This window comes from Schistosoma haematobium, chromosome 1, assembly GCF_000699445.3.
Source record: "Schistosoma haematobium chromosome 1, whole genome shotgun sequence".
NCBI classification, from domain to species: Eukaryota; Metazoa; Platyhelminthes; class Trematoda; order Strigeidida; family Schistosomatidae; genus Schistosoma; species Schistosoma haematobium.
In genome coordinates, this window is record NC_067196.1 from 66,345,160 (window position 1) to 66,369,509 (window position 24,350).

At 33.3% G+C, this 24,350-nt stretch overlaps 1 protein-coding gene across 1 annotated transcript in view; it reads left to right on the top strand.

The window, feature by feature from the left end:
- MS3_00000891 (uncharacterized protein) overlaps nt 1–24,350 on the top strand; it is a 98,666-nt gene that overhangs the window by 63,056 nt on the left and 11,260 nt on the right. Inside the window, exons 51-63 of the mRNA XM_051208474.1 lie at nt 1,483–1,597; nt 1,810–1,971; nt 3,506–3,869; nt 6,120–6,267; nt 7,670–8,102; nt 9,749–10,416; nt 11,232–11,471; nt 12,029–12,116; nt 12,524–12,617; nt 13,920–14,062; nt 15,256–15,369; nt 16,701–17,018; nt 23,454–23,591. Of these exons, the coding sequence (XP_051074856.1) occupies nt 1,483–1,597; nt 1,810–1,971; nt 3,506–3,869; nt 6,120–6,267; nt 7,670–8,102; nt 9,749–10,416; nt 11,232–11,471; nt 12,029–12,116; nt 12,524–12,617; nt 13,920–14,062; nt 15,256–15,369; nt 16,701–17,018; nt 23,454–23,591 (3,025 nt within the window). The remainder of the gene's footprint in view (nt 1–1,482; nt 1,598–1,809; nt 1,972–3,505; nt 3,870–6,119; nt 6,268–7,669; nt 8,103–9,748; nt 10,417–11,231; nt 11,472–12,028; nt 12,117–12,523; nt 12,618–13,919; nt 14,063–15,255; nt 15,370–16,700; nt 17,019–23,453; nt 23,592–24,350) is intronic.

Here is a 24,350-nt window from a genome sequence, read left to right on the forward strand (position 1 = left end):
TATGTGATTTCTAATTGATGTTCATCACTAGTTAACGTTAGCCAAAAAAGTATTTGATACTAGGAAATAAACCTTTGTTAGTCATTTAGTTAAGTTTTTTTCTATTTTATCATAGGATCTATCAAGATATATCGGTGTTTGACAAACGTCTATTGGTTATGTGTAATTTATTCATCATTTCTTGTTTAGTTATAATTCAGAGATATGTTGTACCTTATAGATCCTTGCTTAAGAAGTGTTGGTAATAACTTTGATTAAGGTAACAACATCAGTTTTATTTTACCTGGGTCAGTTACGTACTCTAATTTCCTGTTAACTTCGCTCGTAATCTACATATATACATAGCTCGATCTGCTATTCGATACTACCTAAAATAGTTCAAATCACTAATTGATCTCAATCGGACCACCAATGAAAACGTGAATGCATTGGATAACTGTTTCGTCCTAGTGTTACAACTCCCGCACTAGGGATCGAATCTAGTGTAACGTGTGCTACTTATACGGACATATATTTGCATTATGTACCAAGATTTGGAAGTAGAATTTTTTTTCTGACAAAAGAGAATTATAAAAAAAGAAAAGCATAAGCTGTCGGAGTAGCAACAGGAATGAAAGAACAATCGGGCTTGTAAGAGACAATTCAAGGAAGATGTGCAAATGATGTATTCAATGTATAGTTTTCATATTTTACAAATCTGAATACAATAAATTTGTCTTCTTTTAACAAGTCTTCGCTCACTAGACTAAGACTTTTAGTTTCAATTGGGAACACCTTTTCTTATGTTGATGTAAGTTTTGGATAGTTTTCACAGAGTAGAATTTGGTACAAAATTCATTTATCACCTTTGTTATTGAAGACATGTACTTATCTCAAACTAACACGTCACTCGTACAACAATTTAAGTTGAAAATTAATAACTAATAAATTAAAGTATTTTTCAATTGCTTAACACCATTTAATTTTCGAAAATTATTCATCTTGTTATGTAAAGTTGTATACAGTTGTTTATTCATAAAATTGACCTTAGTTTAATTTGATGTACTTTTGAATGTTTCATTTAAAAAGAAATTTGTCCTAATTAAAATTGAGTAATAGAAAGATATTTTTCTAAAGATTTAATATTGAGTTCAACAACGGTGAATATGTTGAATATAAAACAGATTCTAGTAAACAATGTACTATTGTGTTGTTGTAGGATTTATTGTTTAATCATGAAAACATTACAAGTTAGGTATATAATTTATTTTTCTACATTATTGTAGTATTATTTTTCATCCTATACAATTTTATCCAGTTATTCAGTTGAACAGTTAAATAAAATTATATTTAAAACAATTAGTCCCTTAAATAAATTTAGATAATGTAATAAGAAAACAAAGATTATCAGAGCTATTTGTTATGTTATTGCAACATATTCATTTTACTGTTTGTGACTTAATAACTTTTTTTTACTATTCTATTCTCCTTTTAATTTACTAGTTACCGTCACAAAGTTTGAAGTCAGATTCACGAACCGCCTTAGTTTTAACACTGGATAAAAGTCGTATTTCTGCATGTTATCAAGATTCTCTTGTTAGCCAAGGAGAATTTACTAGTGAGATATATATATTTATTATTTTTCAAGATCCCGTCTTTCATACTTTGTTATCTTTGGTGTAATGTGACTACAATAATGTCGGAACAATACCGTCATATTGTTTTATCTATCCACTTTATTTATATTGTATTTTTACACTTATATATTGAATTCTAATTTTGATTGCTGAAAATCATAATGTACGTTATCTAAATTTTTATTAAAAATAGATTTCTGTTTACGTTTCGACGATGAATTTAATGTTGGTTCAGATGATTGGAAACCAGACAAAAAACGATCAACAATCGATGTGAAAGGAAAACGTTACGTTGTCATATTGAATGCGTGTGTTGTTCCTAGTGGAACATTTAATGTGTGCTGGAGAGATCTAGGTAAATAAGCAACTATTAATATTTTATTGACAATTTACTTGTGTTGAGATAAGAAAAAAGAAACATATCTTTTCAAAATGTTCTACTTTGCTTTCATTTTGTATGTAATGTTGGTAAAACGTGGTTTCATAGTGTGTTCATTTCTTTGTTTTCTCTATGTTAATTATCCTCTTCTATCATCTGTGATTTACAACTAATAATGCTCAGATAAGCATAGATTTTCTGTACTAACCTAAGGATACAGTAATTTGTATTTTCTTTATCAAAATGAGTCTCTGTACTTGTGACTTATCCGTGAGATACATCTCTTACCTAACTATGCACTGTCTGTTGGTGTGCTGCTTTTAATTCCAATCTCGTGATGAATAAGTTAAATCTGATTCCGTCGTTGAGTCATTTAGAAAAAATAACACGTTTAAACTTCCTGAATCTCTCCCTAGCTACGAATTATAAACTTTTATGTGATTGAATAAAACGTTTGTTTGCCGCAGGAACGTTTTTCTTATCCATATGAAAACCATTGTTTCCATTTTCTCTCACAGTTGTAATTATACGTTTTCAATGTTCTTTGTGCTAATGCACTTCACGATGTTTCAATGAATATATTTCAAGCTTTACTAAAAGGTATTATATTTAAAAGATTCATTGTTTACACCAGTAATATTTCGTATTGTTAATCTAATTACCAATAGTGTTAAACTTCGGTTTTTCTCAAGAAGACATCTATGGATAGGTGGCTTGAGGGTTAAAGCGTGTTTTCCTTCCAGTCCCTAAGTCTCATGTTCGAACGCTACATAACCTATTTTGTTTTTTTCAACCACGTAGTATCATTAGCCCTCATACTTAGTGTGCGGCTCATACCCAAGTACCTGATGAATGAATTAGTTGATTATACTTCATTATTCACTTACAATTTTGTGTGTGATTCTTCGTTTTCGTTGTTTTAACCGTTGTTCTCTCTATGAGAAATCTGTTAGATAATATTCAGTAAGAAGAAGGAGATAAACACTATTCATTCGTGTTTATTAATTGATAGGAAACCCTGAACCTCGGTTTTTGAACTTGTCTGCAATTTCGGGGGAACTGACGTTTCTTAACAGAAGCAAACTTGGATCACCTAGTTTTTTTAATCTGAGACATCACCACTAAGCTTTATAAGGCTGACTTCCAACCACTTGATATCAAAACATACAACTTGAGTGATGAAATTTCAATAGCACTAAATATTGGACAAATATAACGTTGGTCACTATTCAGTGTTTAATCCATTTGTCCCTTCCTGATAGTCCTTTACCTATGTGGTTAAATGAAGATAAGCATTACATTACACTAAAATGATTGACTTTTTATAATAGTGCCCACTATTTCATAGTTTGATATTAGAAATCTGAAGTTGAAAACTAACGAATATTCCTACTCGTTTTTATTGATGAATATTTTCAGTTTTCTCTCATTTGTTCTGTTATGATCTTATTAAATATTTCACCAGTAAATTAATGCTAACTATTCAATCAATTTTTATTGCTATTACTAGAAAAACGTGGGCAGTGGCATATAGCCATTAACTGGCAGATGCGTGGTCTAGATTTTCACCTGGATGATAATATTGGTCGACGTTTAAAGGCGTTGTTTACCATCCTTACAAGAATGACGGGTTATAATGACGCAGCGCCCTTATTACCAACCTCTGGTGAAGAAGAAGAGGGAGATGAAGAACGTCAGTCACGTGACATGGTAAATGCACATGAAAACCAAGTGATTCTGTCGAGCGAAAATGAACACCAAACACTCCCATGCTCTATGGAAAAGCGTTCATCTATAGTGTCTGCTGTTTCGACCAAAAAGCTCACTAGAGATGTGGACATTGCCTCATTAGATCGTTATCGATATTTAGTAATGTAAGTACAAAATAAATTTTGGTAAATTTGTCTCAAAGCAGTCGATTTAATTAGAGCAATCAGACCCTCAGACAAATTTGGATAGTATAATAATAAAACGAATTTTATCAGAGCTATGTGTTATGTTACCGCAATACATTTAGAACAATCTGTTCATATATAATATACTTGTTAAAGACATTTATATACCAAGAGCAAAATAAGGTCAACTAGACAAGTGGATAGTAAGAAGAAACAAAAATAATAGTCAAGAAAATAATCCACAAAAAAAAATGGAGAATAGACTAACATTATCAGATCATGTTCAGGGTTAAAGGGATTTAAATTTTCGTATGTTTAAGAATTCAATAAACCTCAGTATACGTCTTTAAACTTTTCTTTACAAAACCACAAAAGCTGAGTTAAAATTAATTTTATGGCCAGTAGAGAACAATAGACATTTATCATGTAATCTTATTAGGTCATTGGATTTTGTTTGTTTTTGCATGTTCACGCTCCCTAATTTGCAAATCATGACTTCTTTTCCCTATGTCTGTGTAGCTACATATACAATTAAATTGGCAAACACATGGGGATGTGACGTAATCATTTTCGTGCCTTTTAGGTTTTTTGTGAAGCATGAATCTTGCTTTTTCTTCGATAATGACCTTTGCTACGTAGTACGTTTTGTTAAAAACTGATTTAGGCCTTTGTTTCAATTAAAGGTTATTTGACTCACTTCTGAACAGTAAGGTTATATAAACAGGCTTTTTTGTGCCGAAGATATAGTAGGTCTCATTATACTATGACCTTTCTATCGAGGATAATCATTTTCCACTAACGTTTTGTTCAACAACCTAACTTGTTTATCAATACCGTCGTTTGTGTAAATACGATCAGCCCTGTTAAATGATGCCCCTTATCAAACTCCATTCATTTTGAACTGGGTAATAACTATTATAACTGAGTTACTGTTCTGTTCAAGTTGGCTTTCTAAAAATGCATCACTTGACTGAACTATATTCTCTTCTGTCTAGAAGTATGTCTAAGAAAGTAAGCTGGCCGTTCTTTCCCTCTTCACATGATACTAGTGTGGTTTTGAAGTGTTAAGTTTGTTCAATAAACAATTCATATCCTTCTTTCTTTTACAGATAACTAAGATGTCATCCACATATCTTTTATAAAGGGACATGTTTTTGATTAAGCCTTTAGTTAGGTTTCTACACGTGTCATAAACACAACTGCTAATAACAGTCTAATGGACTAACCATAGCAACCCAGTCGATCTGGCGAAACTGCTCACCTTTAAATGTGAACTGTATTTTGTCAGTGCAAAATAGTAACAAATCTTTAAGAATTTTTAAAGGAACATGTAATGTAAGGCTGTTCGAACATATATAGTTATGTGAAATACCAATGGTCTTTTTTAAAGATACAATTGTGAACAAGGAATTCACGTCAAAAGAACACATTGTCTTCCCTTTGATATTAATATCTCCTAAGTAGTCATTGAATTCAAAAGAATCCTTCACAGAATACTTACATAAACTCCTTCGGATAGGATTCAGCAACGCTGTCAACTGTTTAGCCCTGTTATTTGCAAATGACTGACACATTGATAAAATTGTGCGTAAAGGAATGTTTGATTTCTGAATTTTATGTAGTCCATGAAAATGAGCATATTCAGAACCCATATATTTTAGAAAATAAAATTCTTCATTATCAATAACATTCGTGTAACAGTTTCAATAGGTTTGTGTTGATGTTTCCCTCTAGTTTACTAATATCTTCAAATTCGACATCAGGCATAAATTTACTTTCATCACTGAGGATGGATAACTTCTTGTTTTTATATTCATATTTGTTCATGATAACCAAATCTGATCCTTTAACAGGTTTAAACAAAGCAATCACCAAATGAACTACGAACAAACCTTGATATTTGTAATTTTCTACTAGTGTTATCGAGTAGGTATTGTTTATTTCTTAGCTTGGTTGACTATATAATGTCATATCAATTTGTAAGAATAACGTTTAGAAAATACAACGATCTACATGAAACTACTTCACTTTTTTTAAAATAAACATTTTGAAAATTTCGACAGATGCAAAATTGTAGACTTAAACAGAGTAAAATGATTTTCATTTAAGGTAAACCGTTTTGTCAGTATATTTTCATGAAGTTCTATAATTTCAAAGGTCAGTGTTTTTATTACACAATTTCAAAGTTGTTTTTCCTATCTTTTTTTATAAAACATTTTTGATTAATAGGCCTAAAGAGTCTAATGTGAAAAATCCTATGGATCATTCACAATTTGGAAGTATGGAATTTCATAAGCATAAATTAGATTTATCAGATTTGCAAGCTTTTAAACGTCAAAAATGGAATACACTTCGAAAGAAAAAAACTGGACATGGGGTTAGTTTAAATTATCTGTTCACATTTTAATAATTATATTTAAAAATATAATTACGAAACGACAGGCCATTTATTGAGGGGCATTGATCGTATTCTTAAATAACTGATTCCTAGCTTTTTACAGTTAGATTATTGGATCCGTTTTCATTGTGTAGGACACAAACCAGGAAAATTACCTCAATCGATCCTATAGAAATCAAAGAACGAAATGACAGGAGAAAAACCAAAAGTTCCACGACCAAACGATCCAGCTTAGAGAACGGAATTCTATCAAGTCATCCACCTGAACTACAAATCATTTTCACCAACTTTAGTTTTCCTTATCTAAATTCCTCGTCCGATTATCTGAAATACAGTAGATTAATGTACATAATCCATCTAAAGTACTTTAATTTTTTACTTCGGTTTTTTAGATTTGGTACGTGTGTCCTATAATATGTGATCCGTTCGTCATTCGTCTAAACAATAAGAGCATATTTAAGACTCATTAGTCTTTAAATTACAAAGTTTTACTACACTATGTAAGAGGTTCAAGAGCAGTTGCACACTCTAAATGGTTTATAGTTAGTCCATGAACGTGAACTTGGTTGCCGTGATGCGCTACGGTTTACTTGTCCTCATTTTATACTTATCATAATATAATCGTTTGTGTTTTTTTTTATTTAACCAATAGGTTTATTTAGCTACGATCACTAAGAGGGAAAACTAAAAAAACTGTTTCATATGTGACTGATTTATTTTTCATATCATTCTGCGTAAATATAACATGCAGTATATAATCTACATGATAACAGTGAAATTGTAAATAATAGGATTTTGGCAGTGACAATTATTAAGTATTTCGAAGCTTAAGTCACTGTTGTATTGTCCATTAGTACATTACCGGATACTGGCTCAGTGGTCTCATGTCTAAGTGTTCACGCTCCAGAATGCAGGTTGTGGGTGAGCACTAGTAAGAAGGAGTTCCCTGCAAGGATGAAACGACCTCCCAGTGCTTCCAGGCTTTTAATGTTTGTATAGCTGAAATCAGTCCATAATGTAAACTATAAACTTTAGTCTATATGTTAACAAATGTTTTTTAGAAGTTAGTCGCCTAATAAAGTTTACTTACCGTTCAAATTTGAAAGGTATGGTAAGTTTTGTATTAATCGTGTTTCTGTTGAGCTTTATGATTTGTTTTGTTCGCCCTCGGTCTAAAATGGTGGACTCCACTGAAAATGCAGTGACGATTATAAGGGATTTATCTTTAGGATTATAGGTAATTGACGTCATGTTTTTTGTCTATTAATTAACTTTTTGTGGTATGAAACAACTGATTTCCATATTTTTTTTACTAACACTCATTTCATTTGTTGATATGATCATATGTAATTATAATGAATATTTCTTTTGTTCATTTTAGACTAGAGGTTTAACATTACGCACACATAATTCGTTACACGCTGATCACTACACAAATGAATACAACTTTGTTAACACACAACCTATTGGTTCTCAATCCATACCAACTGATAGAAAATCAACCAAAACATGTTTACGCCCATCTTCTTCAGTTACAGAAGATTTTCTTCCAATTCGAACTCAAGGTGGAGATCATACAAAAATGACTCAAGAACCTATTGTTGTACGACGTCGAAGATTCAGTAACGAACCCGGTGCATCTTCTAGTCATATCGCCAAGATCGATTCGGTTTATTTTGATGCAGAGGATACTAGTTCCAATGTGCCTTTCTCAAAGAATATTTTAGCTAATAATAACATGACGAACAGCATCAATACAAAGTCGGATTTAAATAATCGACAGTCTAACAGTCGAATTTCCGACGAATGCAGTGGTATGTAACTGTTATGTTATTTTCATACTTTTTAGGTAATTCTTGTCCACCAACAAAAAACTACAAATGTTTAGTCTGTAATATACCTTAAGTTGAACACACTAAGGAGTCAGAATTATAACGTTTTTACTAATCGCTCATTACCCATATGAATTAGTGAATAAGTGTAATCGAATCGCGGTAGTGTTATTCATTAGAAATGATTACAAAATCACTTCTCCTTTTCTATATTCTACCCGTTATTGTCCTCTTGTAATTTAGGATTATTGATTTCAGACTTCAGATTCATAAACTTACGGGTCACAAGTATTTGTCTTTACGTTTGTGTACGTTGTTAATGTTGGTATTCATATATTTCAACAGTATTATCCTAAATATACCACTTTTCTTTTAGTTTGATTGTTACATTCAAAACTATAGATGTATTGATTATATACAATTTGTTAAACGGGTTTTTTCGTCAAATTTGTATTTAATTGTACTTGAAATTGTTTGCACTTATTTCTTTTTCAAAGGAAATCATTTATATACTTTGTAATATTTCTCAAATATTAGCTTACCTTTTGAAAATCAGTATTCTGTAAAGTGTAAAGCTGTATATTAAGAAACCACACTATAGTGATTTTTAGAAATTGAAAATTTCATTTGTGAAATGACTCTTCTACAGGCCAGTGAATAATTGACGTCATTTTAAAAAAGATAATGTGAAATTTAAAGTAGCAATTTGGATGCATCTTACAGTAGGTTGTCTATTACATGAATTCTCATTACTTGGTGAAATATCTCAAACCCATAAAACGACTGGCAAAAGGTACCAACCAATTAAGTGATATAAAACGCACTGACAACAAATAAAAACAAATTCAGTAAAAGATATTATCACGTAATCTGATCTATATGAAACGCCTACAAATTTGCAAAGCGCTTGTCTGAATTAAGTATAAAATGAAGTTAGTCAACATACTAGTGCATAATGATGGAAGGTTATATATATATATATATATATATATATATAGCCAGTTGTTTTATGGGTTTGAGATATTTCACCAAGTTATTAGAATTCGTATAATAGAAAACCTACTGTAAGATGCATCCAAATTGCTACTTTAAATTTCACATTATCTTTTTTAAAATGACGTCAATTATTCACTGGCCTGTAGAAGAGTCATTTCACAAATGAAATTTTTAATTTCTAAAAATCATTATCCTCCAAATACAAAAATAAATCCTTCTGTTAAACCATATCACTGAAAATATTTTGACATTTTTCAATATTCTCATAATGCATAGTGAATTTCACCGGTTAGAGTAAAAATGAATATTCCGTTCAATGTGTTGATAACTTGCCATTCATGGCTATTTTAGTAGTCAATGTAAGTCTCTTTTTTGTACTTGAATTTGAGTCACACTTCAGTTGTATGTACAGCCAGTGATACTACTCAGTTGCTGAAACCAAATTTGTTTGGGCGGTGTTCGAATTTATGACCACAGTGTTAACTGTTTTACTAATTAAATAACGTTAATTTCCCACAAAAATAAATATGAATATTACTATTTTTATGTCTTCTCAACGCTCGCATACCTTTTGTCATATTCGTGATATCATGTACCATGTTTTATAAATCAATACTTTTTTAATTTTATAGATGATTGGGGTGATCCATGTGGTAGTCTGGATGTTGATGACGACCTGTATCATGATGCTGATGAATTGAATAATATCGAAAGTGATAATACAGATTTACTATACACATCACATACGATGCAAACTGGTGAAACTAATGTAGATCATACGAGGTCGTCTACTATTAGACCACCAACACCTCCACCACGTCAAATGCACATTCTTCATGATGAAAAAAACCTTGAGTTTCATCCTTCTATGGAACAGGTTTTAGATAAAGAGAAAAATTCTACTAAACCTATAAATACTCAAGAAGAAGAACCAAAGCTTCAGTTAGAATTAGATCTTCAAATTCATATTGATTCTGGTTGTTGTGTTCTTCATCCTCGGCTTCCTTCAAAATTTATGCCTGATGATAATAGTGGTAAACATGTATCAACCTCTGTCTTTCATACAGGAATAGGAATAAATCCATTCAATATTTCAAATACTATGAAAGTCGTATCTCCAGAAACTCATAGTCAAACTCCTTGTGCATTTTCACCAACTCACATTGAATCTGGTTATAGGTTGTCTTACAGTGATTTACTTCCTGGATATTTGGAGCGTTATAGGCATCAACTGTTACAAGATTTTCAAATAGTCCCTAATGATATCAGTATATTTTATTTGCCTGCTGTGGACGTTAGTGTAAGTTTTAATTTTGTTTTAGCCATATGAAAATGAGTTATAGACTTGATTGACACTTTGTAAAGTATATAGTGTTTATCGCAAATCATTCCTTTACAATTCTATATTCCAATGGTTAAGATCATGAGTCAGTTGAAGCTAGACCACCATGGAAAACCTGGAAGCACTGGACGGCCGTTTCGTCTTATTGTGGGACTCCTCAGCAGTGCATAATAGGACGAAACGGCCGTCCAGTGCTTCCAGGTTTTCCATGGTGGTCTAGCTTCAACTGACTCATGATCTTAACCATTGAAATTACTACAATCTCCACAAGACCCATCTGATATTAATTCTATATTTTTTGGGCATTTTAATAGCAACGCAGTGTGCATAAATTTCCGTCGTATTTATTTATAGTAGACACACGGGATACCTTTTGTAAACATTCCACATTCATCCATTCTTTATAGATTTCTGTATATTTCCTCTTTACATAAAACTTTTTCTCATTTAAGTGTATATTACTTACTACTAAAGAATCTCAGACTTGCATAGAACTGTTGTTTTGACAATTTTCTTTCTGTGTTCATTTCTTCATGGCTTAAACAATAAGAACAAACATTCAAAAAACGGTTCATAAATTTATGAACAACAATTAACCAATTACTTTCTTTTGAAGTAATATACTGATAATGTGTTATAGGTAGACAATAAAAACTTCATGTATGGTTTTTCGTTAGGCATTTTTAAAGTCTACCATTTGTCAGTAACATTTTATATTCTTTAACTTAACAATAATACCGAGATTTCATGTTTCTTTTTTTCGTAAAATTTAGCTTCATTATAATTCTATGACTGAATTAGACTTTCTGCCCGGATGCAATACAGTTATACCTGGTTCATATAGTGACCCTCCTGTTAACTCAAAATTGTTCTCTCCAAATGTTCTTTCATCAAAATCAACTACTCAGTCTAGAACTGGACAAAATACAGGGAATAAAGACGATTCTATTCCTCGAAGTATAAGAAAACAAGCTGATTTATATATTTCCTGTTTCTTACAAAAATTACCAAATGTAAGTTTCTTTTCCATTTTTTAGTCAAAAAATTTTAGTTTCTTTTTAGTTGAAAGGTTTCCTAGGAATCTTAAGTTCTTACATATCTACGATTTTGTTTTCTATGTCAAGTCTCGTTATGTATTACAATTCTTAGTTCCTGTTGGAATCACACTACCGTACATCCATAATTTCATGTTCATCTTTAGGTATAAATTTTCTTCTAAATGAAGCATTCAATTTTTTAAAATTTCATTCTTATATTATATGTTTGTTTATCCTGTCCACAATGTCATCGAGTATGCACTGAAGAGAAGTTCCATATGAAAACAAAACAGCTGTGTAATGCTATTTAGTTCCCACGTTGATCTTAACTGAGATCAGTTTGTGATGAATAGAAATTAATCTCTGTATAACATCTTAAACTTACATAATTCTCTTCATTAAAAAATTATAGATTAGTGGTTAAAATGCTTTTACAAACTTAATTGGAATTAAGAATAGATAAACATTTCTTTACTTCCTGTAATTGTTTTAATTCATCGGCTTTTCAGTCATCTCTCTCTATTTTTTAACAGGAATTAATTGTTCAGCCGGCATTACTTGATTTTCTCGAACAAGCTATCGAAAATTTGCCACTTATATCTGACTGGAATTCAGAAGTTGGTAAGTTTGTCCTATTTTTTATTTCCAAGTATATCCTACGTGAAAAAAGTTATATTCCTTAAGTTTTTTTCTCTAAATATTTATTGTTTGGTTGTATTATTATCTAACATATTTAGCATTTTTGCCACTTATAAACTTTGTTGATCGAATTTAAAGCGAGGCATGTATTAAAATTAGCGTAACCAACTAAAAACATCGTACAGTTGTTTTTGTGAACACATGTGCACACATACACAAATCCGTTTTTCAGTTATGTTCGGTAATTACTTCTAGATGTTTAGTATTTTATAACTTATGTGAATTCTAAAGTCATTTATTTTCTGCTGTCATCCTTCATTATAATTTTTTAGAATCTTCTGCTAAATTCTATAGTTTATTTAATTGGAATTCGTTTTTTTTCTTTCAAGATTCCGTTTCATCCGATTCTGGTAATGAAATATTCTTCGAAAAATTCCCTGTACACGCTATTGTTCATCTTCATATTCAACCGTTTACCATACGGTATGTGTTTACTTATTTACTTACATTGATTTACAACAGAACAGACTGAGGGAATGAACTTTTTATTTTCTTAAATGATTAAATGAAAGTGTTCATTTTATTAAGGTTCTCCAACCGTCGGTTAGTGTTGAATATTCTTTATGATGTTAGGTCACTAAGGCAATTGAACGTGTTAAAAATTGTTTTAAAAATTTTGAGAAATTCAATTAGTTGAAAGGACAGTTATATATTTTGTTGTTATTGAAACTGGTTCTTTGAGTTCTATTTTACTTAAAAGTTGTAGAATATCACAAACATTTTATATCACATCACTGAGATTCTTGAATGTATAAAACGTCAGTTTTGGATATTGTTGGTGCAATAAAAAAGCATCAAGTTAATAAAACAATTTGGTAAGGTAGATTTTCGAGACAGTGAAGTTCATACGCACACCATATTTCTTGATACTGATCTCCGATTCACCAATGAAAAGTGTCATCGTTTTGTTTTAAGTTCTTTACAAAGAATAATGTTTATAAGAAGTATGTTGAAACCTATTTAAAAAATCCATCACCTTCATAGATTCCTGAAATAGAACGATTCATACCTACGTTAGATGATGGATATTATAAATACCGGTAGTCCTACTGTCCACTTTAATTTGTTATACGTGGATCCGAATTAGCAGAAATAAGCATAGACTGTGTAAATTCTTCTTCTCTATTTACTCATACAAGTTTTACTACATCTATGGATCCAGTTATATTGGCTACACGAATTTAAAAAAACTCATCCAATATTTCAGCTGTATTCATCATAGTTGGACATAAACTTCATCCAGCTTATAACCTTCTGATCTTGTATAAAATTGAAAAGTTGCTCTGCTGAGAAGCTTGAAACCAGGGCAGATTAGTTATCCATCTAATGGGATTTTGTGCCTAAAAAATTGCTTGACAAACAAAAATTCTATTAGTGCTGTTCGTTTATTCACTCTGTACAGTGAACATTATCTAATAGTTTTTTTCAATCGTACAAAATTGTTTTTAATAGGTTAATAATTTATTGTAAGTTATGCTGATGATTCCTATTAATTATTGGTGATAATATAAATTATTTGGTTCAAATATTTTCTTTAATATAATTAGACTTTAACTCAAACTCTGTACAAATGTAAATTTTTTTCACAAAGTGTGAAGTATTTATATGCACTACAATGTAATCTTTCCTCATTTCAACTAATTAACCTATCATAAGTTTAACGTTTATCAATTCGCATACAATGTATAATTCTTTTTTTCTCTCGCTCTCTGGTGCGAATTGTAGATTTCTTTGTTTGCCAACTTCCCGAATGCAATGCTTAATGGTTTTACCATTTTTGGACGCTGTCTTTTCAACTAAACGTGATGATCCTGACTCAGTTATAAATAGAACTGAATATAGTGTACCACGTAAATTATCCGATCTTAGTAAGTTTTAGTTATCTTTACGTTTGTCTATGAATTACTAATACAATTTAATTCTAATGAGTTATTTCAATTGATTGATCTTTTATAGTAAAGTATAATCGAAATCAAGTGTAATGTCAATTTCGAATCCTCTATCATCTCAAGTGGCTTCCTACTTAAAGGACTAAACTTGTACAGTTACTTAAATGCAAACCAAAGCTAAGGAATAAATTACATCACATTACATATGCACGCTTCATTACTTAGGTTTAATAATAAAACATTTTCCCAAAGTTCAAAGTGATCATAAAACTTGCTATGAATGAATCACATATATATTGTTATTAATAGGTGGATTTGTGGAGATTGTATTGTATTCAGACTTGAAATCATGAGTCGATCTAAGCTAGAACACCATTAAAGACCTAGGAGCACTGGATGAACGCTTCGTCCTTGTATGGGATTCCCCAATAGTGCTTATCCACGATCCTGCATGTGGGACTCGAACGCTTCACCTCTAGACCACTGAGTCAGTATCCAATGTTGTTAATGTCTGATCTCAATCAATCCATTATCTTACACAACTCTTCATTCATTTTTGGCAGTGCATAACTGTCTTGCACCCAACACGTATTGGACTCCACTGATCATTGTTTACTTACTACAAGAATTCGATCATTAGTTAGGCAATGGTTCAGGTGGAACTACGGCTTTCAAAATCATCATCAATAGTTAATAATATCTTTGAAAAATGAGAAAACCAAAAATTATTTTTTGTTGCTCATGCAACAAGGTTAGTTAATAATAATAAAAACGTCCTATAGATAAGTTGACCAACGTTGTTTCAATAAGACTTTTTTCAAGTTTATATCAGTTAATTAAGCCGAGTAAAATACGCATTTAACTGTTTGTTTTCAAATATATCCACCTATTAAGTGAATATTTTCTCAAAGAATGAGTTATTCCATATTTTGTCATAATGTTGGGTAAAACAGCTTATTCTTTACGAAGATCCAATTGTTTCAAATGACTTAATAGTTTCTCTTTAAGTGTTTTGCCAGCATTTACAAGTCGGAATCTATTGTTTCAATCTTATTTTAAAACATTTTATATTATTATTACGCCTATATTTTTTGCAGTCAGAATTGGTAATTATTCATTCTGCATATATATTCATTATCTTTCTTGTTTTACTATTTTTTTTCATTTCACAGCTTCACTTCAATCTGATAATCAGTTGGATAATACAAGTGTAACATTGAAACAGAAACCAGTAGTTGGTGATGTAGTTTCAGCTGGTGGACTTTCTATTACTGCCATCTTAAAAGGTGCATTAATTAAGTACCCAAAGTTTATATATAGTGAAGTGTATATATCAAATTTAACTTTGAACTTGTACTTATGAATCTTTGTGATAGCGTTAACCTTTTAGTTATTAAAGAAACGGTTTTTATGTTTTTGTATTTTCTAAACTGAATATTATTCAGTCATTCACCAAGTACCAGTTTATTTGCTTAACTACAAATGACATTTTTCATATGTAATGACTAGTAATACCACTCGATTATCCAATTTGAGATTTTATGGCTAAAACACCTTAACCACCGAATAACTACACATTTTATAGCCTAGTAGCAAATACATCACTACTATGAAATTTCGTTCCATGAGGTCTACCTATACCTCTACCAATTTCAGGATACGTAAGTCAATGAAGTCAAACAAACATGTAAAAAATAATTTTTTTAAAGAAAGACAACTTTCGATTAGTTTTGTTTTAATCTGACTATATATTGTATTCAATCTACGTTTGGTGAAATGAGCATAGTTTACTTCAGTGTTAGTTACTCTTAATGCCGTTGTGATGTTGATCCGACCATGAATTTTCTTTATAAAATAAATCTGTAGGACCAGTTCTGGATTTTACTTGCCAAATTTTTTATATCAAGACTGAAAATGTTTAGTAACCCTGTGTTTATGCACTGTTGCTTATGAAGATTTTATTACATATAATGGCGAAATCACATAAATACTGTCGAAGGCTATCAACATGTTTTTTGGCATAGTAAATATAGAAACCCATAAGTCTTGCTATCTCAAAAATATTTGCTTCAGACAGCTTTTGAGTTTATCATCCTAGAATCTCTTTTGGGTTTGTGATCAATTCCTAGAAGTGCAAAGGTCATTAATCTGTCATGCCGTTGTAAAGTGAAGAGTAGTTTTAGTAAATTTTAACACTTACCACCATACGATTATTCATTTGTTAGGGATCTTGAGTGTCATGACTGACTATAGAAGCTGATGACAATACTGCTGTAATAATGTTTCAATTTTTTTGTAAAATAGGATAGGTCTTTAACATGCATGAAATATATTTTCTCTGTTATGTATATTCTTTATTACTCTTCTAAATCTTGTATTTTGCCCCATGGATTTCTCTTTAATTCTTCACACTAGTCATTTCATAACACAAGATTCATTTCTTCGTGGCATATTGTACCAAGCGTTTTGTGTGTTTTATAAGTGAATGATTAATAAATAGAATTAAGTGATTAGAAATGTCTTAGTATGTTGACACAGACAATAACTAAATGTCTTCTAAATTTATTATGGTGTTTACTTGTTAATTTCTTCTTTCTCTTATTTTGTCGATTTGTAGAGTTTCGCATATCAATATTTCATCCTTATGGTGAATCATCTTCCATAAGATCAGGAAGCAGTTCATGGGGAGATGCTAGACCATGTGATTCTCTTACAATACTCGTGAAAGATATACAATGTCATCTTTCACGCACAGTAGAAGCAAAAGTTGTGCAAGTGAATCCGAATACAACTGTAAATGAGTCTAATTCTATTAGTGTACCACCAGAATCTAACAAAAAGCCTTTCAGTTCAACAATTCATAGTGCTAGAGAAACAATGGTCTATGTACAATCGGTTGATAATTTTGGATTACATCGAAATTTATGTATTTCAGGTACACTTATTTTTGTTCTCTTTATTATTGATCCGTTTATTTCGTTAGTTACTTTGATTGTGATTTAAAGAATATATATATATATATATATATATATATATATATATATATATATATATATATATATATATATATATATATATATATATATATTCACACTTTTCATCTATCACAATCACATTAATTCGATCAACAGATTAATTGTTTTTGATCGTTGTTAGTGAATAATTAAATAATCATACCTATTCTGTATGGTATAGAGCTAGTTGGTTAAATTTACTAATCACCTATAAGTGTAAATCATTAAATCAACATATCTCACATTCAAATGTTCTATATGAGTAAATAATATTCCGAAAAGATATATGGATGGTATTCTGGCGTACAGGCGTGATCAAGTTTATGAAAAAAAACGAATGTTGTATATGAAAGACATACGGGTAAATTCTTTGGAAAGATGTGATTTAGCCGCTGAACGATTTAGGATTTCCGGTAATAGTTGGTCGTCTGTATATACACGTGATGGGTGCTGAGGGAAAATGTCATTTGTAGATTATCAATAGAAGTGCAGTGAATAATGTTGGGGAGATTTAAGGATTCCACAAACAGGTCCAGAGGGGCCCTGAAAACTCTGGGAAACCTTTTATCCAATCGGAGTCCAATATTTTGTAGAGCCACGTATAACATTTATTTTTAGATGATTACCGATTCTGCTACTATGCTTAGTATGGTTAATATTTCTCCTAATTTTCACAATACTGATTAATTTTATGTAGTGAATTGAATCTACGTTATGATTTAATGATTTTTTTTATCTAATTCCATTTCGATGAAATAATTATTAATTTATAGAACATTCGTCTAATTCTGAACGATTAGTCTCACAGTATTTGGGCTGCAGTTTGATGTAAGACATTAAGTAGGAAGAAAGTATTTGTGAAATCTCAGCAAATGAATTTGTAGTAAATCCGACGTTTCGTTCGGTAATCTAAACCAATCTTTCCTAAGGAAATATGATCAAAGTTTGATGTTTGATCATATTTCCAGATTGCCGAGCGAAACGTTTGACTTACTATGAATTCATTCTCTGAGGTTTTACAAATGCATTCTTCCTCCTTAACAATTATTAAGTGTTTGTAAGAGTTTGTCAGTCAGTCAGTCAGCTACAACGTAGGACCAGGCACATATATGCATCGGTCCAGGTTGCCATACCGCATCAGCACAACAAGTTGAACACCGGATTCATAGCAGTGGTTGGGTCAAAGGTGGTAATATATAAGAGAAAGATTGCACATAGAGATATAGTACAAGAAGAAAGAATTGGTTCGTAGAAAGAAAGATATGAAGCGATTTTAATCTCTTAGTTTAAGGGAAGACAGAAAGTGTATACACCGACGCCATTGTGATCGATTCTGAGCCATGTCACCAAGAGTCTCCAACCATTGGTTACGATAGTCGCGCGGACCCCAACCAAGTAGTCTGCATCCACCAACATGGCTCAGACCAGAAGTTAGTGACTTCAAGCACTGACGCCACGTTTTGGTTTGGCCGCCCCTAACTTTCTTCCAACCATCTGCAATACCGGATAGCATTGCACGTCGTGGTAATCGGTATTCAGGCATACGTAACACGTGGCCCAACCATCTCAGTCGATGAAGATTCATAACCTCATCAACTGATTTACCATCATTTCCTAATACCCTGCGTCTAACCTCACTATTACTTACCCGGTGATCCCAGCAGATGCGAGCAATATTTCTAAGGCATCTGTGGTCAAATACTAATAGCTTACGAGTGTCTTCTACTCTTAATGGCCATGTTTCGCTGCCGTAAAGTAAAACAGAACGGACTGCAGCGCAGTATACTCGTCCTTTTATTGATAGACGGATATCTCGCCTTCGCCATAGGTGACGCAAGTTGGCAAAAGCCAAACGAGCTTTTCGAATCCGTGCTGAGATTTCGTCAGACACCAACCCATTAGGGCTGATCAGACTTCCAAGATAAATGAAGTTGTCGACGCGTTCGACTACTTCACTCCCTATCCTTAGTCCAGGTGTTGATGCAGACCAGTCCTGAAGCAACAACTTGCATTTAGAGGGAGAGAAGCGCATTCCAAACATTCTGGCATTGTTGCTTAGTGCTATCAAAAGACTGCATTTTGTCAGCGTCTTCACCAAACAGGACTATGTCATCTGCGTATTCTAAGTCGATAAGTGGACCTCCTGGATGGAGATCAATACCCGAGAACTCAGTCGACGAGAAAGTTATTTCCATCAGTAGATCTATGATGAAGTTGAACAAAAATGGGGAAAGTGGACAGCCTTGACGGACACCACTTGAGGTTGCAAAAGTAGATGACAGTTCGCCATAAGCTCTCACTCGACTAGCAGTGTTCGAGTAAAGAGCCTTTACAAGGTTCATTTACTTCTGAGGTACGCTTTCCGATGACAGACACTGGCACAAAACCACTCGGTCTACAGAGTCAAATGCTGCTTTTAAGTCGAGAAAGATCACCATTGTCGGACGTCGATAAGTATGCCTATGTTCTAGAACCTGACGAATGGTGAATATGTGGTTGATGCAGCCACGACCAGGTCTGAAGCCAGCTTGATTCTCTCGTGTTTGCAGTTCACGAGTCTTAGTTAGGCGTCTGATAATTATCGAAGCTAGTATTTTAGATATTATATTAGTTAAACTAATCCCTCTGTGGTTGTCACAGGATGATTTTGACCCTTTCTTATATATTGGGATGATTAGTGATTGTGACCAGTTGGATGGGATAACGTCTAACTCCCAGATCTTAGCTAAAATATTAGTCAACCTAATCGCTAAAATTAGACCACCATCCTTAAAGACCTCTGGAGCCAATCCATCTGGACCAGCTGCCCTCCCTCGTTTCAGATTAACTATAGCCTTTTGAACTTCAGCAAGAGTTGGGGGACCTACTTCAATGTTCCATTCACATTGTCTGGGAATGGAGGGTAGTTGTAGAGTCGCTGAAGGCCAACCGAACTGTTCTCTGAAATGTTCCGCCCATCGTTCTAAACGTCTGGACTGGGAGTAGATGAGAGTATCGTCTTTTTCTGAAATAATCTCACTTACACTTGACTTATTAGTTCCAGTTTATTTTATTAGTCTATAAAGCTGTCTTGTGTTCCCTATAGTCGCCGCCTTTTCCATCTCTTTTGCTTTCGTTGCCCACCACTGCTCACGGACGTTTCTTAGACTTTTTCTTAACCTAGATCTGATTTGTTGTCGCTCTTCATCATGTTCGGAACCTGATGGGATGAGTTTGCGAGAATCCATCAGTGTGATAGACTTTGAAGAAATCCACTGGTTCTTTGTAACTGTGGTTTAAGTCGCCAATAGATGTCACTGCTGTTTCCACAGCTGCTTGTATGTCTTTCCAAGCAACATCTGGGTCAGCCTCGTTTTCAGAACTACCTAAGTGTGACCTCAGTTGTTCCTGGAACCTACTTTTGGTTTTCTCGTTACTCAACTCAGTTCTAATGGGTCTTTTTAATGTGGCTTTTTGCGTCCAGTGAGGCGCAAGCAGATGCGTGCCCGTATTAGGGCGTGGTCGGAGTCCAAGCAGGTACTCCAGAATGAGCGACAATCTTCTACCGACCCTCTCCAACGATGACTGATGGCAATATGGTCTATTTGAGTCCATCGTTGGTTTGGTGTAGGGGTCGCCATGTTAGACGATGTCTTTCCTTATGCTTAAAATTTGTGTTTGCTAAAAATAAACGATTGTCTGAGCACAGTTGCAGCAGACGATCACCATTATCTGTTCGCTGTGCCGGAATGCTAAAATATCCACCTAAATGCCTTTCTGTTTGGTTTAAGCTACCTATCTGAGCATTAAAGTCACCCCCTATGAGTACTATGTCTGAGCGTTTAGCTTTCTGAAGAAGTTCAGAAAGCTTTCTGTAAAATTCATCTTTCACATCATCTGAGCTGCAGTCAGTGGGAGCGTAGGCAGAAACGACAAAAAGGCAACGACGTGTGTCCCTATCCTTCCGAGTTCTTACGGAGCCGTTTAGCCGAACAGCACATAGACGACTGTTGACGGGGATCCACTCTAGCAGTGCTTGTTCCGCCCTCATGCTTAGTGCTATCCCTACTCCTGCCAGTCCACGAGAACTGGCTATCGGGTCATCAGATACACGGAGGGTGTATCTCGTTGGCTCTCCGTTTTGCCGAGGTGAAGTCAAGTGAATGACCACACTGGAATCCTGTATGTGTGTTTCGGAGACACAGCATACATCAATGGAAAGAGACTCTAGGGTTTTAGCCAAGGAAGCCTGCTGACAGATTTGACATAGGGTGCGTATGTTGAAGGCTCCAATGTGTAGTGTGGAGCGAGGTTTCAGTAGACCTGGGACAGTGTTTTGAGCACTAGAATCGTTGGCTATAGTGACACTTGAGGAGGAAGCCGAAAGAGGAAGTTTAGAGTTGAAAGTCGATGTATGAGGAATAATAGGAATTGAAGAGGAAGGTTGATTATGAATACAGTTGTCTTGAGTGCTGTTAGAGGTATGAGAGCGGTTATCACTCCCCGGTTGCCCACACCGTGGAAGGGTTCTTCTGGAGGTAACTGAAAAGGAAATTGGATTAGAGGTGGTCTCAGTGACCTGAGAGCGTGACTGCAGAGCCCAGCGGACAACTGCTTGAGGCCGGTCGCGCACGGCCTTTTCGTGGGAGGTTTTTGACGTGTTAGCTCCGTTCTTCAAAGGGCCTTACCGCCGGAGACGGAAACACCTTACTGCTGTCACACCCCTCTACAGTCAGCAGTACGACTTCGCCTTCGGACCTTGGGTTTGTTGTTTTTAGTCTTACCGCTCTTCAACCGACCTGTCTGACATGGTAGGACTTTGAGGAACGGTTGTTCCAGCCGGTATAGCTCGGTTGCTTCATCACGATAGGCAAGCCCGACCACCACGTCAAGGTAGCAACAACGGTCGGGTGTAAGAGTTTGTATTATTCCGTTGTTAATATTCAAGACTGGGTTTTGATTAGTCTTTGTCGAAATACGTTTTAAGACTTGTTGCGAATAGCTTTGTTGATGAAATCCGCTCAATGTGCGTATATGCCAACTAAGACTTATCGAAATTTAGTTCTTATCATCAACAATGAAATAACACAAACCCTACATAAATAAACATAATATCCATTAAACAAGTTAATGAACTGAGTACCAGATTGATCTCTAAAGCTGTAGGTACTGAGCTCGATTCTCGGTGTTAACATTAACATTTAAATGCAATCACAATTAACTGACTAGTCCCCAATAAGACGAAACGTTCGTCTAGGATTCTACTACTAACCACAATCTACTTATTCTAGAAACTTTTTTGAAAATTTGTTTTTCGCCCCAGTTTTTGACATGGGATATTTTACAATTGTAAATACAATGAGGATTATTGTGATGTATATAATTTATTTAACTTACACATAGATTTACAAATGCTTACTCTGTTTCTTGTCAAATGTAATCTTAATTACGTATTATATGAACGTAAATAGAATGGATCTTTCAAAATTATTGTTAATCATAACCTGTACAATTTAGTTGTAATACAATACTGTAAAGTTGTAAATCAGTCCAATGATTACAGGTTGAGAAAATATTCAAACTGATTAACCATAATACTAAACTTTTTTGAACTATTGAAATATGAGTTGTGATGAAAAAAGTTACCTATAGTAAACATTAAGCTCATTTGATAAGGTTTATCCGGATTACAGATAATTTTAATACTGTACAAAAACAGTTGATAAATTTTCAGAGTTGAAATCACTAGTCGATCTAAGCTGGACCAAAATTGGAAACCTAGAAGCACTAGATGGATGCTTCGTCCTTGTATGGGATTCCTCAATAGTGCTTATCCACGATCCTGCATGTGGGACTCGAACCCAGGACCTTCGGTCCCACCGTCGAACGCTTCATTCCTAGACGACTGAGTCAGTATCCAATGTTGTTAATGTCTGATCTCAATCAATCCATTATCTTACACAACTCTTCATTCATTTTTGGCAGTGCATAACTGTCTTGCACCCAACACGAATTGGGCTTCACTAGTCATGGCTTTCTCACTAGAACTCCAGGAGTTACATTTTGAAACTAGTCACTGGTGAGCACATGTTCGTTATTAGTCTGGTGATTTTTTGACTGTAGTTTTTTCACAGTTGAAATCACGGGTTGATCTAAATTACTCAAGTGATTCATCATTTTTACCTATTTAAAGAAATTATTTAGTTTTCATGAGAATTTAATTTGGATGTTTTTTTTTATATAGAATTTATGTTAGAATATCAATGCTTGCCTTTTCTGCTAATGAGTGCATTTTTCTTTGTTTTTCTCTCAAAATAATTAAAATGAATTTAGTTGAATTGGTAATAATGTATGTATTATACTTTTTTTTGTTCTAGGTATTTTTGATATTGGTATAGCTGAATTCACTTGTGATACTCGTCGAACATTAGAAATTTTAGATATTTATAATTCATGGTATCGTAGTAGTCTGGCTCGTCGTTTATTTCTAGGCAATGATGAATTAATTGAAACAGGTTAGCTTATACATAGCCTAAATTAATAGGTTATAATTCTTATAATTATAATGTAATCTGAAGTATTGAAAAGTCTAAACATATTGTGGTAACTTTCTTTTCTGTGTCTTATTACAGGTTTTCTTTTACCCTACCAGATTATATAATTAACCTTCTAATTTTATAAAGTATTTTAAAAAGCTACATACTAAATGGTCTTAAGGAAGACAAATCAGTCATTTTTTTATGAGGACTACTAACCAAACTAATATTATCTACTTTGTACAATGGTGGCTTAGTAATTAAAACACGTAGACTTCAATCAATAAGTCCCAAGTGTGAATCTCGCTTTACTACTTACTTTGGTTTAATTAGTTAAGTAGACTGATCAGGTATCACACAAGTATTGTTACTGAAAGTGGAATATATATACCCATATTCCATAGGTGAATGGTTATTGTTAATATTTGTGTATGTGTGCAGTAAAAGTTCATTTCTTTAGTACAGATCTTCTATTTTCGGTCACTAGGTTACATACAAATTTACATACATTTCGTTTACCAATCATTATTATATAGTCAGTTTTTAAATAACATAAATGTTTTACAGCCTACTTCTGATTACGCTGAACCCTTCAGTCGAACATTTTACTAGAGGGAGAGTTAGTGGTAACGCAGTTAGTCCCTACAATTCCAGTTATAAAATGAACCTTAGTGAAATATCCCAACAAACAATATTGAAACTTCTATCTCAGTAAATTATTGTGATAAATATTTATGA